Source organism: Vanellus vanellus (assembly GCF_965231255.1).
Source record: "Vanellus vanellus genome assembly, chromosome: 13".
In the NCBI taxonomy this organism is placed as follows: domain Eukaryota; kingdom Metazoa; phylum Chordata; class Aves; order Charadriiformes; family Charadriidae; genus Vanellus; species Vanellus vanellus.
This window is the reverse complement of record NC_138918.1, coordinates 11,344,328-11,362,695: the sequence shown is the minus strand read 5'-3', so window position 1 is coordinate 11,362,695 and position 18,368 is coordinate 11,344,328. Positions and strand designations below refer to the sequence as shown.

The following is an 18,368-nucleotide window of genomic DNA, read 5'->3' as shown; positions in this document are numbered from 1 at the left end:
ATTTAGTTTTTGTGTTACTTAAAGCATGAATGATTCTGCAATGATCTTGAATTGGGCTCTCAAGGACAGAGCTTGCATTTGCGCTCAGTTTTTTGTAAGTTTGCTTCCTTTCTACAGCAGGAACATTAACTTTTCCAACCAGACATTTGTATGCAGCATATAAATTATTCACTTCTCAATACAGCATAGTAACAATTTTTCACTAAAAAATGCAGCCAAGATATGAAAACAGAAGGAAGATTCAGGAACCATATTGGAAAGCTGCCTTTTTTTTTTTAAATAAACAACAAAGTAGTTTACAAAAAAAAAAATCATCCAATTATCCTTGATACTGCTTTTAAGTAGGTATTCCACTGACCTGAGAAAGCTAAGAAGTTGACCTTATTTGTTTGTCCTCAAAGATTTCACCTCCAAGCAGTCCCACCCTTAGAAGAAGCTGCAGCAGCTCAATTATTTTGCTTTTAGTGTTATGCGTACATTATATAGGTTACATCACAGCTGCTTAGCCTGCAGTGCTTAGAAACTAGCCAGGTGGGACTGGAACATCTGTGCTGCACTCAAACACCACCAGGGACAGCTTCCAACATCTGGTGCCATTTCTGAATTGTCTTATCGCTGCAAGACATTCTGCCCCATCTGCTACTCTCAACTGGGTTAATTAAACTAGAACCATCTCCTTTTTAATAAATGGCTAGTAGTAATAAAAGGAACCATTCACTTTCTAATACATGTGTACTTGTATTTCTTTTTAATGTTATTTTACTGTAGACATTGCCAGGAAGGCGACTGTTCTTCCAAGGGGAAATGTCTTTTCTTGCTGAGCGTGTAGCATATGATATAAAGAGAAGAGAATGCAAGGATAGTCTCTCTTGAATTTTCAGAAATATAGTACTACTGAAATCCTTTTACTACTTTCTCAGGAGGGAGAAGATTTCACACAAAGTTAAGAAATTTCTTCAACAAATTCTGAAGTGATCTAGTAAGCACCTTACATATAAGTACAAGTTTTATACTGACTGCAACCTGAGAATGAAACAGGGTAAGATGAGCCAGCGAAATATCAAGCTAAAAAACTGTTCTGATCATGTTTACTGTGCCTACTGCAATCAACATTTTCAAATCATTTTTTTCATCACGTTTCCTTACAGAGTTCAGAACAGGTTAATGGTTTGAGAGTTTATATTCAGAATGAGCAACACAGATGACACTCTTGACCATATCCTCAAAAAAAAAAAAAAATTAAAAAAATCAATGTTCTCATGCTATGCGTATTATCCCTGGACTGTTTGACAAAGTATCTAGGGATTAATTTAATTTTAAAACCAGAAGTAGGTTCAAACCCAAAATAACCCCTTAACATTTTCAGTCAAGTCAACAAGTCAACTTTTCCTCCACCTCTATTGCCTGTTTTCAGATGAAACTGAGTTCTAGAGAGAGGTGGCAGAGCTTAAGCTGAATGGCAGTAACTCTCTAAAGAAAGGTATTGCCAGCTAAGATTAAAGAACCTCACCTCCAGTAACACCAAAAAATTACTTCCAGCAGGTTTAACCACAGATTCTACATCTTCTCAAACAGATTGCTCCTTTATGGCAACCAACCATCCCCCCCTCATGTACTAATTGTGTTGCTTTAGTAATGTGTAACCCCTCAAGCCTCACCAACCTGCTTCCATGTCTCTGCACCTGAAAATACATAGATAAGCAAATTCCGAGTTCCCTGAATTCACATGACTTCCCTGCCAGTTCCTTCACAGGATAGATCAAAGGCTGCATTTGACCCTTTCCCTGTGTCTTGCCTGACACTGGGAATGTTCCCACACCCTGTGCTGCAAGGAACAGTGGTCATAACAAGTGACCTGCATGTGAAGGACAGTGCTAATCTTCTCAACATGAGCCATCCTCAAAGATTCCCATGTGAGATCTGTCACTACAAATGAACCCTTTCCATCTGCCTTCCCAGGTCAGCAAAGAGGTTATTTAGCAGGACCAGCTGGTAATATGCCTCTTCTCAACACCATTTCTAAATGCTGCTTTGGAAAAAGAAGACAAAAGGCAAAAATATAAAAGGCTCACTACAGCAAAGCAGCAAGCTGATGAAAGATTCAAATACACTATAATACGGAAGCTGCCATAGTTCTGTTTGAAATACAGGAAGGCTCACTTTGAAGCAGAAACATCTAGTCTCAACTTGATTTTGTTTTTACACATTAACACACACATATGTATATAAATAAAACCAAAAAAGAGATCTAATCTCTTTTCCCATAAGAATCGGATAGAAGTTTCAGTATTGATTTGGGGTAGCGGTAGTGATCCAGGATCTTAAAGATTCCACATAACTGTGGTAACTCCAATGTACAATGAACACCTTTATATACGAAGTCACTAAAATAGAAAATAATGCAAAATAACTGTTCCTTAAATTTGGGGGCATTTGTGCGTAAGAGAACAGATGCATGAAATGAATTTTATTTCTTAACCATGAGGCATTAACACATCTTTCAGAGCAGATATACAAACTTTACTTTCCCAGAAATAAAAGCAAACCGTTTTAAAGCTCTACCAAAAATAAGAAAGGAAAGATTGAGACAGATCTCTGATACTAAATTACCAGGACAATTTCCCTCCCCTCCAATAGAGTTTTGATGTAGTTTATATTCTATTAAACACTTACAGAGGTAGCATTTTGGTAGCCTAGTGATTAAAGGAATTGTGTTAGAGTGCTCAAAATACTGGCTTTACTCATACATTATAATAAAAATCCCTAGTGTGACATATTATAGGGGTTCCTGCTACAATACACCAAGAAGTGGCAAAACTTCAGAGAGAAGTGACTAAGAATAGTCTTTATATACGCATGAATGCAGCCACTTTGCCACACACGTGGGGCTCCAGCCACTCTGGACTGCCATTTTTTGGTAGTCCCTTGCGATTTTACTTTGTCTTTAAATGACAATATAGTGACATGTAAATGACAATGAACTGAGTATCTGTAGTCCCCAAGATACATACGTACACTTCTACAAGCAATGTGAATATGATCCCATCTATAATAAGAGAAGTTGCCTATTTGTACTGGAGAGCAGTTACATGAAAGGTTTCTACCTATGAAAAGGCACATGCTTATATTTTATTTGATATTCAAAGTGATCTTTAAACAAAAAATCTGCCCACAGTTAACTCTTTCCCAACTGTGTCATTAGACCACAAGTACATGGAAGTCCTTTTTCTCTTCCATGCTAGCCACAACTAAAACTGTCGCTATTAAGAACCTGTAAGTACAATAACAAGTCTTTAAAGTTTTAAGTTTTGGAAAGCACACCACCAAACCCCTGAACTCCCCTATCAATCCTGTATGCAATGGACTTAAATTTAACACACTCCTAAAAAGAACCCACATTTTGAGAGCGCAAAGGTAAGTCTATATGAAGGTTAATGGACTTATAATTCAACTGCATATTTAGAGAGTGAAGGAACATGTTTTACAATGAATAATTTTACTTAAAAGTTAATTTCTTTTTGGTATTAGGGTGGGGATCAACCAAGTGCCAAGACAAAATAAGCTAAAGAAACAAGATTGCCATATACTTTAAATGAAAGCTTATATGAAGATCATCCATCTCCAGCTGCCTAGCCTTGGAATTGCGCTATGAGAAATGCTGGAATGTGAATGGATTGCACTTGCTTTTAGAGTTAATTATAAATAACCGCATTACAAACACAGGTTTCTGACAGACTGATCTGGCAGTTAATCTTTGTGTTGCTAACATTTATTAGTCCCATGCAATAGCACATACAGTACCTTGCTAAAACGGGTTCTAGACAGCTCTAAATTTTTTGAGTATTTATTTCTTAATTTATCTACTACTTTATCTATATAACAACAAGCTTATCCCCCAGAAATCGTTCAAAATATGCATTAAGATGATAAAACCAAAATGTGCCTACCTGTTGAGACCGGCTGGCTGGCTCCATCAAACAACAGATCAACCAGGTCATTAGATGACTTGCTGCCAGAAGGTACAGAAGCCTGAAGAAGAAATCACACAACAGATCTCATCTCATGATGTCATTGTTCATATTAAGTGACATTCAGAAGTCTTCTGGGGCTTTTGGGTGCTTGGTTTTAGAGAGATGACAGATTAGTCTTTGAAGCCAACAATCACAAGAACCTGGTCAAATTTCAAATCAAACAGTGACCAGTTAGTGGCTCAGGGTTTTTTTTCTGATAACTGAAGAACTTGATAACTTGTCAATAAGCATGCAGGTTCAGAGAACCCTTCACACTTCAGGCCAAGATTTTATCTTGGCTTTCCCAATGACAGTAAAACATGGTATTGAGTGCATTTAAAGAAATTCTACATCTTAAAGCAATCACACAGAAAGGCATTCTGTAATTAAACTGTTCCACTGCCTTTGAAAACCCCAATTCAACATTTTTGATAAAATAGTTTCCTTGAAGGCCGCATAACAAAAATTCTACCCTAGACTAGAAATTTTCTCCGAGGTTAGAAGAAAACTGTTTCCAAAGTCATGTTTTATTGTGCTCCACTGTCTCACCTTTGCTGTTGGCTGTGCAGTATGAGCAGCAACATTCTGTTCTGGACTTGCTTTATCCCCTGTATAATGTGCTGCTGCTCCCAAGTCAATGGTTTTTGAAGGATTTGCTGTGCGTTTGAGTCTGGTGGTGGTAGTTTGTGTAGCTTCTGTAATATGAATGTGTTTGGTTGTCACAGTCTCCTCTTCATCTTTAAATTCAGCTTTGGGAGATTTACCTCTTCTTGACTTTTCCTCATCACTGTCACTAGAAAAACAAAAGCAATGGAATACCATTCATGATGGACTTAAGTAGGCATTTGGCTTAAGCCACAAGACTTGTGGTTACCGGAGCTCCTTGTAGAGATTGCTCATAATAAAAATACTGCTTCTTCCTACATTTGAGAAAGGAAATGTTTTACCCTTACATAATACATCTACATAACACAGCATTGCACCTATTGTACAAAAGCGATGAAGAAAAGCAAGTTATTTTGTTAAACATTAACTGCAAGTCCACAGCAAAGGATAATAGGAAATCAGTGTTTAAATCCAGTACATTTAATTACCTTCTGACAGGAACTCCCCCACACATTATGTAACACTTCAGCAACGGAAAGTTAAGTTGGCAGGTCTGCTCAGTACTTACACCAAGAGACAGAAAGCAGTGAACCAAATACAGGTACTATCTTTCAGATTCAAGAATTCCATTCCTGTTTCAACTCATTTTCCTTTCCAGAGAAACAGGCTTTTATAGTTTTTAAAATGTTTGTGGGAAAAGAATGTTTACAGAATTATGCAATGACACTATTCATTTTCTATCAGAGAACACGCATTTAGTCTTAAAATGTAAAGGAACAAAAGTGTCACCATCTTAGGCAAAAACTTTTTAGATGTCACTGCGTAATATTTGTTTAATCTGTTACATTTTCTACTGCTATATTTTAAGTCTTTCACAAACAAACCAATTGCCCCCCACCAACAGTCATGTTGCCTGTTATCAAGATAAGATTTGTACATAACAGTGAAAATTGCTGTAGAGAAAGCTTAAATATATCGAAATGTATTTTGAAATAGTAATTCCCTTAGCAACATAATTGAAAGTGGAAGGTTTTTATATTTTAATAATGCATTAGAATACTAAAACTGCAAAATTTAAGAAAGGCTGTCCCTTTGTCAGTGGGAATATGACAGTAACTGCAATATACTCTAGAGGGTAGCCTTTGTTCTCTGTTAACAATAGTGGGCTTTTTGGAATACATTGCATGTGCCATTTCCTCTACACTTATTACCTACTCACCACTGGGGATGGCTCAATTCATTAACATCACTGAATATAAATGCTCGCTCCCTTTTTTAATGTTTTATTTTTGAAAGAAAAATCTCATAGCTGCTGGCCAACCCAGCGACTACTGGCCTTTGCTTGAGCCAGCCTTACACAGACAAGTGAGCTCAAATGGCATCACCTAACCTCATCCTTCCACGGCACTTCAACCCCGACCTGCAACAACAGGCCTACTGTTCCAGCCCTGGATTTCTGCAGATAGCCTACCTACGTGCACAAATACAAAGGGCACCACTAACCACATTTTCATTTGTGACACCAGGATTTTAACACAAGCCCCTACAGAAGACCCATGTGCACATCGGCAAGGTACACATGGTACATACATCCTAAAATCCCTGGAGGAGTGTGGAATGATGTTGCCTTTTAGAGGCATGTTAAAAGCATCTAAGACCAGGAAAAACACAACTAAGACTCAGCCTCTTAAAACCTGCTGCAACGTATTTCTTGTCATCACTACGGAGTCCACCTAGTCCATGTACACATTCTGTGGGTTGAGGAAGTGATTGACAACTGTGAAAGTTGGAGCTATTGCTACAGAACTGGTAGAGATTAATCTCACTAATGTAGGAATGAAAAAAAGTGAGAATCTTTGGTGATCTACAGCAAAATAAATGTCTAAAAGCTTTTGAGAAAAGAAATCAAAGATATATGCCAGAAAGCAGGACAAATATTATAAAACTCAATTTTCTATGACAACCTGTACTGCTTCCAAACTGTCTCAGGAGATCTGTTTTTTATTTTTCTTTAATGGTCGCATTAACAAAAAAAAAAGAAAAAGAAACATTAGATTAATGTTCCCTTCAAGTGTGTTTACTGTGCTCAGAATAGTAAAATTGCAGTGCTCCATCTGAGAATTGCAGAATGAACTTAAAAATAAAAATTATAGCTAGCATTGTACCAAATAATTAAAACCAAAAACTTTGGCAAAGGAAGTACATGGCTGCAACTTCCAGAAACCAAAGTATGGATACAGGTTCTTTGCCTTCAGGTTTTATTATGTTTTTTTTTGAACAACGTTCTCTAGGGCAATAAAAGAGTTTACTGGTAGTTTGAGATTATCTGAATTACGCCCTGCTACAAAAGTCATCCTTTATGCGGAAGCTGCCTTTAAACATAACTGTTGCATCCTTTTATAGGAGTACTAGAAGTTTTGCTTCCTTTCCATTGTTACCTGCATCAACCTTTCTGAAATAAGGATTGACAGAGTTTAAGAATTCTTATGAAAAAAGTGTAATATTTCAGAAGAACCTCTGTATATCTGCAGGTAAGTTAGAAAATAAAACTTCAGCACACAAGGCTAGACTCAGGGCAGCAATTGCTTTATTCATCCAAGAATAAACAAGCACTATGAAAGAAAACCAGAGGTTTTCCCACCCCATGGTGTATCGTTTCTGGTCTTCTCTACTTCCAAGGACATATATTACTGGAAAAAAGAATCCAATTCCCCCACGGCAGTACTAACGTTTTAACTCTAAAGAAAAAAAAACAGACTAGGCTTCACCAGAGCCGCATGAACTGCAGTTTCACCAAAACCTACTGGAAGCTCAAGCCAGCTATACCACAGGTTAAGTACTTAGTTACTTTAAGTGTTGGGTTTTTTCTTCTTCTATGCAAGTTACCAGCTTTGTAAGTAGAGTCAGAAATCCAAAAGTTTGGCCAAGTTCCTCTGGTGTGTATATTGGAAGTAAAGATTGTGTCATCCAAATTCCATTAACCACTGTGAAGACGTATAAGTCACATTTATTCTTTGTGCTTCAAGACCTTTATTGGACTTACAGTACTAGAGTCATAATGATTTATAAAGCTATTAAGATAGAAACAATAGAACATAACAACAGCAGATTTGCCAGCTGAGTGAGTATCACCATTTAGTCACTTTTCCAAGGAAAATGGCAACTTAATTCAATGTTATTATATAGCAGCAGGCTACAAATAAACTAGCAAGTTTTCGGAGGCTTCTCTTTTGGGTTTTAGAAGAAAAAAAAACCCACTGAGGTGAAAACACAGAAATGTATGGATTTCATGAAGCATTTATAAGACAATGTTATGTTGTTATGAGCTTAAGTCACATGATAATTAAAAGTTCATGTTTCTATTCAGTTTCAATATTTAACTTCATAGAGAATACAGCATTCAGTTAATATAACACGAACTTAAAGGTTTGGTTTTACAATATCTTAAAGTATAAATAGACACACATTCTATAACCTTGAGTTCAATCTTCTTAGATCCTTTGACGCCTTCTGTAGAAAGAAACCCCTTTATTTCACCTCTCTGATAAAGTACCTTCCATGCCAAGAGAAGCCAAAAGGAAATTTCAGGCTGGTAGCCAAAGCAATGTTAAGAGAAGCCATACTGCTGCAACCTGGATTCCTTCTTATGGCAGTATAACCTGCAACTACAAATTGGTTTTGCTCATTTATGTCCAAAAAAAATAATCCTCCTTTACTTTCAAGTCCCGAGTTTATTACTTTCATAAATTGACACAAATACCACACCTGACATTTACAAAAAAAAAAAAAAGGAAGAAAAAAATTAACAAGGGTTACAAGACCAAAACAAAGATGGAAAATGTAGTATTAGCCAGAGAAAAAGATCATTGTAACTTGGGGTAGAGATGTACAGTGGAGAAGTCCTCAAAATAAGTTGCTTTTTATAAAGATTAGACTGGAGAAGGTCTAAAACACTGGAAGGTGCAAAACTTTGTATCAGCACAAGCAAGAGACCAGGAGCTATTCAGAAATAAAGCAAAGGAAATAAGATAAAAAATATTTCCTGCACACCCTCTACATGAAATGTGGATAGTGAGCTTTACAGACGTCATGTGACAAGTTGCTTTTGAAAGGTAAGTACAGCAAAGCACATACCAATATACCATTGTTAAATTTGAAATTGTTTGCTTTTCTTCTGATCCCTTCTCTTTGTAGTCTATTGATAGTAAGTTCTAAGAGGGAACCCTGATGTGTGCAAAGAATACCAGTTTTATGATTTATTAATGCCCTAGCAAGACAACCATACTGCCTTCTCCTCAGAAATGCTACCATTATAATTATTTCTTGTTTCCATGCAAAATTGCTTGACTTTTGTAGTACATACGTGTGTGTGCATATGCATTGGCATTTTTATAGACACATATATAGAAATGTGTGTGAATGTATCTGAAGACATTCCTGTAAAAAGTATTAATCAAATCTCAGTGCAAATTTGAATTTTAAGTTGTTTCCCAAAAGGGAATTATTTCAATATACTTGAGCACTTTCTCTACAGCAATTTCAGATTCTGTTAAGTATGAATTTTATCTCCAGATAATAAAATTCAATGCACCTGTTGAAGTGTGATGTATTTAAAGTTCTTTCTGCAGGCAAAGCAGGGTAGGTTCTCTTCCTTACTGAAAAAATATAATGGCCAGATGTAAAATACAACAAGTTTCTTGAGAAGGTTCAACCGAAATTGATGACTACTTTTTTAATATTGAAATAAGTCACCTGCAGTTTGTTCTTCCCAAGATCAGTTCAGGCAAGCAGCACCATGTCAAGGTAGGTCTAAGCAATTTTACATCTCCCTCTTCTTTGGCACTTCAGCATTCAGGGTAACTGTAGCATTAAAGAGCAGCCCCAAGGATGCTGGCACAAAGATGACCACTGAATTGCTGAGACAAGGAAAAGCTTCAGAAATTTCAGCCAAATTCATGGCTTTGCCAGCAGCTATCTAAGCTAGGGGTGGTAATGGAAGGCAGCCAAGAGCAGTTAACTATTGACAGAGCTACATTATTCCCCAAGGCCAGTAAGAGGTGTATAAGAAGTCCAGGAAGCAGGTATTGAACTCAAACATGCTTCTATACAGACAAAAAGAATGGCAGAGTATTGTAACTAATAATCAGCAATGTCAAAGAACTTTATAATAGCAATTTCACAGAACAAATTCATGTTAATATAACTCTAGTACCTGCACCTTTCTGGAGAGTCTTCTCTATCTTTCCTTCGGAACTTGCTGATGGTATCATCAATCGTGCTTCCAATTTTGTCGCTTAGCTCACCTAACTTATCGCTGAATGGAAAAGCTGTTTTTTTATCCCATTCTTCATCCCATTTTGACTTGGGCTCAGGATCGTATCTTTCACCTGTGTGAGGCATTAAGATAAGAAACACTAAAGATAACAGGAAAAAAAAATGCCTGGGGTCTTCTTGGAATCACTCTCAAGCCCCCCTGCCCTACATACATAAACCTTACAAGTTTTCAAAGCAAACTGAAAGCTCCCACAGTGCTGAATCAACACTGTTAGAGCAAGGCACAGCATGTAATGCCAATCATTAAGTGGCAGAAATGCAGATTCAAAGACTTTTGTTTATGACAATGACACAATCCTAATGCACTGCACAGCACAGCACATTAGGACACTGTTGGACTCTGCTGGAGGAGCACAAGAGGCACAATCAACCCTGGCTGCATAAGCAGCTTGTCAGAAATGGGATGTGCCAGTTTTGCAAGTCACCTAATGCATGATACTCCATTCTTGGCCAAGCTCATAGGTAAATCCGTGTGGTGGTGTGTTTTTTTTTTTTTACTGATGTTCATGAATGCATAAGAGTGTAGTTCAATGCATGATAGCTTTCTGTTATTTGTTTTCCACACCTGGTGATTAAAAAAACCTTTAAGAGATGAAAAAAGAGGCAGTAAAGCAACTCACCTTTTCAGCAGCCACTGAGTACCCTGAGCACCTTTACTAAACGCTATTATCAAGAAATCAAAACTTTTTTTCTAATCAAGTATTCAAACCCTCCATACTGGTACCTTAGCTTAGAAACATCTGACAGTTTTACTTGAAGTAAGTACATTTGCTGTACAATCTCATTAAGAAAGTTTAAATAAAAAACCCTTAAGCATGGGTTTATTTATACACACCCAGCCAACCTAAGTTTAACTTCAGCGAAAAAGCTACACTATATTTTAACAAAGCCTTAACTATCAGAAGCACAGCACACTTTACTAACTTGTATTGCAACCTTCTATCAGACCCTCTGTTGGAAATACAGGTATATAGAACAACCTACTATAGCTCAGTTTCTAGACAACGCTTTTAGACGAACATTTTGCATTTTGGGCCATCACACACATAAAACAAGGTGCTTTTTGTACTATTGAAAAAATGCAAAACGCCTTTTTTTCTTTTACTTAAGCCAAGTAAAACTGAGTAGCAGAAAGGAAGAAAGGTGAACAATTCATTACTTCAAGCTACATACAAATTATATTGTAGTTCAGGTAGTAAGACATATTCAATTAAGCCATTTTTAATACAAACAAAATAACAGATGCCAGCACTACAAGGTACAAAATTTGAGTTATATTTGTCTGGTAACACCATATACTAGAGGATGCATTTTCTTACTGAAAAGATAAGTGCAAGCCTCCAATGATATTTGTTTAGATCCATAAAGGAGATAAACTTTTTCAAAGTAGAGAACCTGTTACAAACCAGCAAGATACTTAGAGGGATCTTTATCATTAAAAAAAAAAAAAAGAAATTGCTAAGAAATGTACTGCTGTTAAATTTTGCAGGAGAATAAAATAGCCTCATTTCAGTTTATGTCAGGGTCTCAAACATTTTAATGTAGATTGCATTAGAAGGTTTCCTTGTGCAATAGGAATTTTAAAATAAATAAGACGACCAAGAGCTTGGTATTTTCAGGACAAAAAGACCTAAGGAAAACTGAAAATACAAGTATTGTATGTTTAAATAACCAGAATCTTTTAGATTAGAAGACTGACCTGGGAAAGTTTGTTTTGTGCTGCTAGGAAGACTTTTTTTTTTTTTTAAACTTTACTCAACAAATTAAGGGATAATTAAAAATCCTTTACCATAAAAAGAAAATAGAAGACAAAGGAGACAGTCCTTTAAATTCAAAACCTTGAATGATAACTAAAGAACGTATGGAGAAAGACTTCTACCCAGCGTACAGGGATAGATCACGACTCTGTACAGAGCAAGTCAAAAGATAAGCTCAGTGAAAGAACAGAGGGACATGTACTTAAAGCAGAAATGGAGTGACTCATAAGTACTTCCTAAAAAGAGAATCACCAGAATTCCAAGCAGGTAGCAAAAGCCTAAGAGAATATAATAAAACAAGACATATCCTGCCATGGAGATAGAGATTTTCAACTATTCTGCATATGAGGAAAAGGGAGGACATGGAGAAGTAACCTGTCAAAAACAGAAGACAGCAAATCTATGTTTAAGGCTTACAGTGAAGAATAATGAAAAACATAAATAGCACCAGAGAGAGACAGGCGAAGTTTAAGTCCTGCACAGTTACTACTCAGATCTTATACCAAACCCTTCTCTCAAAGAAGTCATTGACTTGAGCAGACCAGAGCCTTGTGCCATTGTGACTTGCAGACTCATCCCTTAATAAACGCAGCCAAGGAAAACACAGCTAAACATCTCAAGACTGACAGCTGGATCATGGACGACACGCTGGGATACATCAAACATAAAAGCCAGTTCAGGCTCAGATCCCTGCTACACATTATGGCAGGGACTGAGGAGCAAGGAGGAAGCTGCGCATTTGGACTTGACAAGCAAAACATAGTACCAGTTGTGTGCCTTTACCTACGTCAAGGCTGTCAGAGACAACGTGTCCTCTCTAAAACACAAGCTGATGGCATTACATCCTCTAAGGCCAAGATCTTACAAACACACTGTGCTGAAGATGCAAACAGAACTCATTGCACATATGAAGAACATTGGTCACATCAGCAAAGTGGGTGAATGTATTTCCAGAAGCAAAAGTACATCAGACTACCTGTCCACAGTATTCAGATTTTATTTTTTCTTTTCGGTGTGGGGTTTTTGTTGGTTTGTTTTGCGTGTGTACATTTTTAAATAGTAACAAAGATCTTATTACAAGTACCAGACCCACGCTGGATATAGGACCAGCACCTTCTGCAAGGATGGCTGAGATCCACGATGGCCGGATGCTTTAGTTTTTGGAATTTTGATTTTTGAAAATCTGATGGCAGGTTTTCTGATTTTTATGAGGGAGCAGATGACCAAGTAACCCTTCACACGCATCTTTTTCAAATATATAATACACATTTTATAATTGTAATTTTTTTTTTTTTTTTAAACAAGAAGTGTAGACCTTCCTTTCTGGTGTTAACTATGACCTGTTCACTGGCAGCTGCAGGATTTAGGGATGAACGCTAGTGCACCACATTTCCAGCCCACATACGGGTCTGCTGTGCAACCCAACTGTAAGCTTAGTGTGTCTACACAACTAAGTTTGGTATTACCTCTGGGAATCCTTTGAAAGCACATGGGACCTATAGTACTAATCAAACAGGATTTTAAAAACCACACAAACTGAGACAGTAACAACTGTATTGGTAAACTCCTGACATATAAGCTCCATTGCTTACAAGGTACTTAGTGCATATATTTAAAGTCATCTCTGACAGATGTCAGAATCCACACAGGTAATCCACCAATATCTTTCAAGTGTCCAAGCAGTATTACTTGGGAAACCAAAAAGTTTAATGGCATGCATCTACATTGTTGGACCCAAACAGTATTTTTACCCTAAAAGCCCTAACCCAAAGTAACCAATGGTTCTAAAGGAGGTTGGCAGGAGTAGGTGTAGCAATTCTTGTGCCGTGGTGGGTGGAAAGTACCATCACTTTTTTTCTTTAATTAAAGACGGACTAAGAAACCCTGACTTATAAGGGCACTTATTTATCTAGTTCTGCTACAGCAGCATTCATTTCAAAATGCCTATGGATAAAAACAAGACAGATATGCATTGGCTTAGCCAAAAATTTAATATAATTTGTATAAGTTTCTAGTTAGTTTATCGTCTAAAAAGATTAAGTTAAAGATTTTTTGGAAGTAATTTACATTTGCATGTGTGGAAAAATGTGCAAGATTTATTTTAAAATAGTAACACTGGCAGTTAAAGAAATACGAAGAAAAAGCACCTCAAGAAGCATCTTAGAAATTCCTAAGTTATCTGTGTTATCTAAGCCAAGTTAGAAGTTGAGATTGTCAATCCTTGACCAAGAAAGCCTAGTACTTACTGTATCTGAACCCTCCAACACTGTCCGAAGAAACTCCTATGTATTTGTCTTTGTTCTTCTTTGCTTTCTTCCTCTCTTCCCTGAGTCGATCATCGTCTTGAGCAAATTCAACCATTTCTTTTACTTTCTGGCGTATGTTTATACCTTGGTCTTTGCCATTTTCATCTGTATAGGTAAGGCACGATAGAGTCAACGGATGGAAGAGGGGAAAAGGAAAAAGAAATTAGAGGCAGCAATACTGAACATCAAACTGATAAGAAAGTTTGAATTATGAACACAGCAGTCAAAGATCTTATGGCTACTAAGGTCCACTACATTTGTTTAAAAGGGACTAAATATTTTATTTCAACACAAACTTTCATCCTTAGGTAAATGATAAGTTTTCAGTGAATAGTGTATTTAGAAACATCTAACTGCTGCTGAACCATTGAAAAGATTAACAAAGACCAAGACAGAAATTATATTCTACACTTGAACAATTTTAACCCTTCAAAATATAACCCCTTTTCCTCAGTCTTTTTAGTACAGTTTTTGCAAGTTTAACAGCAAGAACTCAGTCTTATTACAAAACTGAATTTTTGAAAAACTGCTTTCAGTTGGGATGTATACAAGCTAAATGTGCTCCTTTCCCAGCCTTTTTCACATTCAAAACACACACTGGCCTTGCTGTCTTTGCACTGTAAATATTATTTGGTGGGAGGAAAAAAAAAAACCCAGCTTCAAACAGATGTGTGTGTTTTGGAGCTCTAACCTTTTCTTCCCATATGATTAAAGCTATTCCTTTACGGACACCACAGGGGACCAGTCTCTAGTGCATATTTTAATATAAACCCGAACACTCATGTTGTGTTGGTTCTGTTGTTATTAGCCAGTCTTTTCTGCAAGTTCTTGTCTTCACTAATTAATACTCTAGGGTCCCACGTCTTGGATTCTGCACTCTTCACACAACTGGCAACAGTCACATTCTAATTAGACTGGGGAAGCTTCTAAGCTGGTTCAGGTGACTGACAACTCCAACTACTGTTTTAATTTGCTTATAAGATTTTTCTATTGCTCACCTACAAAGTGGTAATTTTCCAGGGATCGCAAATCATAAATGTGTTCTCTGGCACTTGTAACAACACGCTCTGATCCATTCCTTATGAGGTAAGCTAGGAGCAGCAAAGACTATAAAAATACAAAGCACCTTATGATTGCATGAACAAAAGCTCTATCTTTTTAAAAAAAAAAAAAGCAATAGGAAAACAAACCTATCCCCTCCCCAAATTAGTAAGTAATAAGACTTTCGCTTTTTCAATCAATACTTATTATATGGGTTCACATAGAAAAATCACATTCTTCCCACACGCACCTTTTGCTCTTTAGAATATCAAAACTGTATTTGTCAAAGTCTAATTTGTTATTACTAAATCACAAGTGGTTACCCTCCTTAGCTACTGCTTAAAAAGACAGCAGTAGCAGTTTAAGAGGAAAAAGTTAACCCTGTTAAAAGAAGCATTTTCTTTTGCCTCTTTTGTTCACAATTTACCAATGGTTTTCACTGAAAAGTAACTCCTAAAGAAATAAGAAGCCTTGTGCAGGATGCAATCAATATACAAAACTGCATTTCAGTACCATTTTAAGCAAGTGACAAAACAAATTAAGTAGTACTTTAATTGTAATTTTTTATGTTGAGAATTTCTATCTAGAAAAAAATAATTAATGCACTTTCTCTAAAGTAGTGCCTGTGTCAGCTAAAACTATCATTATATTTCAACCTATCCAAACCTGATAAGCAATTCCAAGTAGTCTTTATAACATTAAGTAATTATGTGTGATAGCATTAAATATTAATTTATATTGTACTTCAGGGAAAACAATTACTATGAATACAAAACATCAAGCACCTGTGAAAAGCACAAACCGCGCCTTAGAATTAATTCTGTCTTGTTACAATCCTCGCATCAAGAAAAACAAAATACAAGCTAGTCTAATACATCAGTTCTAAAAAATGAGGTTATATTTGCATAATTCAGTGAACACTGAACACCACTAAGTGCAGCATGATATAATCTTAAGCAAAAAGTTTCTATACCATGCTAATTAGCCGAAGACGAGAAAAATGCAAATGATTCAGTTCTTTTTCCAAAATGCATGTAGGACATAAAAGCCTCATATAATAACATCTGCAAGAAAATTTGGTCCACTCGAAGCCTAACTACAATTTTTAGAGAACTATGAATTGGCAGAAAATTAAGATTAGTTTCCACTTTATTTCAGATATTCTTGAATTCCTTCAAAAACATTTTCCTGATAGCACAATAACTTATCATGTGCTTCTCATTGAGCACCGTAACAACTCCTTTGGGTAGATTTAAAGTGTGAATGCTACTCCAATACCTGAATATCAGCAAAATGTAATTGCTCTATTATGCTCATTAAGTAGCATCTTAGACACACTTCTAAAACCAGAAATTTTTATTTTTTCCTATACAATATTTGAAAGACATCTTTGACTTCAGCAACAGAATTATAAAGCATATAGTTAGGAAAGCAATTTAGGTTACTAGTGGAATAAATGATATACCAGTATCTAAACAACACACTACATCAGAACATTATACTAGCAACAAGCATTATGTCCTCTGTAGACCAACAGTCTTGAATACTTCCAGTTCATATACGTACACACCTTATAAACTCTCCTCCAGTTCTTTTTATTGTCTTTCAGCATTCGAGTCCAAAGCATGTTCATAAGTTCTGGAAACTGTTCATACATAAACGTAGCCCTAAAGAATTAAACAAAAGGATTAAAGAATTTTTCTTCTCCGTGGTTTGCCACAATAGCTTGTTAAGACTCAGGGCTGACAGTAGATGGCAGCCTTGATCTGAGCCCATTCACATTTGAAGACATTACCAGGGAAAAAGCTATTTCTTACTCATAGATGAAGAAATTTACATGCCAGTACTACAAAAGAAAAAAGTAATTCTAGAAATATGGGGAAGTAAAAGAACATTCACTAATTTATAACGAAAATAATGTTTAACATGAATACCTAATAAACACTGCAATTAGTCAAACATGCAACTTCCAAACTCAACAGAAAAAAGTTCAAGGAAGGATTTGACATGTTTTGCTCTACTTGGAGAAGTCACAAGAAAGGAGTTTGAAAATAAACACTCAAAAAAAGTCAGATATATATAAAAAAATTGAGGCTACATAAATAAAAAAAAAATCAATAATTTAAAAAATACTTTGACTTTATTTTTTGTTTGGCAGTTTTCAATAAATTATAAGATTATGCATTAAAAATAAGACTTGATTTACAGCAACTTTCCAGCATTATCAGTCAGCATACCACAGAGTTTATTTAGCAGCAAATTTCACTTTCCTGTATAAAATGCACCTTTCTTTTCTTCATCACTGAGCCAAATTATCACTTACTTGGCAATCTCTCCCATGAGTTGCCCCGAAGGTCCCCATGGATCATCATTGGTTGCTTCTCGAACCTTAGACTCTATTTCTGAATAATTCATAACCACATTGGTGCTGCAAAGGAAAAAAAAAATTAACACACACGAAGATTAGCATCAAAACTGAGAAACACATGAAAACTTAATAATGACACTACTACGCATCTCACTTAATGAGATACCTCTACAGGGTGGGAAAGAAAACATCTTTAGTGCAGAAGTTACCCTGAGGACACTATACAACACATTTAAGTTATCTTTAAGAAGGTTTTACTATTCTATTAGTCTTCAAGAATACAGACAAGAAACTAGGGACTACATTACAGCTGGATTCAGTCCAGTAAAAATGGCTTTTGGTCAAATTAAAATCCAAACCAAACCACTAGAGTCCAGACTGATAACTTCCCCAACTTGATATAGCTTGCTTACAGGTTTGCATGGTGTACAGTTATTTGCAAGAAACTTTATAACTCAATCAGAAGCAGATTTTTTGTTTAATTATGAGCATTACAAGAGAAACTCAAGAATATCTTTATCAAACAAGTTTTAGTTTAAAAAAAAAAAAAATCATACAGGAGACTGAAGTAAGGGAGATAAGATTCACTAGGAAGTCTGTTTCCTAGCTTGAATTTACTTAGTTAAGGGAAAAGAGCAAAAGAAGAAAAGCTGCAGAGCAGTCTGTACTGTGATTAAAGCAATGCAAATATACTATACGGAGCTCAGGCTGTCTCTACGAGAGTTCACAGAAAAACCTGACTTGGAAAAGGGAAGCAATTTTTCTGTATCCATTATAAAGTCAATATGGGATTATTTTTTTTTTTTTAATAATCTCAAACTGGTAATGTTCAACTGTAAGGCCAGCAACCTCCTTGGCACCCCTAAAAGCATCCAGATACATTTGATAACACAATGTTTTTCCTTATATTTAAAGGTGAGCGAGCAGGCCCAAGTCATCATTCATA

At 36.2% G+C, this 18,368-nt stretch overlaps 1 protein-coding gene across 1 annotated transcript in view; it reads right to left on the bottom strand.

The window, feature by feature from the left end:
• Positions 1-18,368, bottom strand: part of CLINT1 (clathrin interactor 1) — a 53,041-nt gene that overhangs the window by 7,981 nt on the left and 26,692 nt on the right. Inside the window, exons 2-8 of the mRNA XM_082489928.1 lie at positions 17,378-17,482; positions 16,625-16,721; positions 15,012-15,120; positions 13,954-14,118; positions 9,829-10,003; positions 4,560-4,803; positions 3,948-4,029 (exon numbers count right to left, since the gene is read on the bottom strand). Coding sequence (XP_082346054.1) covers positions 3,948-4,029; positions 4,560-4,803; positions 9,829-10,003; positions 13,954-14,118; positions 15,012-15,120; positions 16,625-16,721; positions 17,378-17,482 — 977 coding nt within the window. The remainder of the gene's footprint in view (positions 1-3,947; positions 4,030-4,559; positions 4,804-9,828; positions 10,004-13,953; positions 14,119-15,011; positions 15,121-16,624; positions 16,722-17,377; positions 17,483-18,368) is intronic.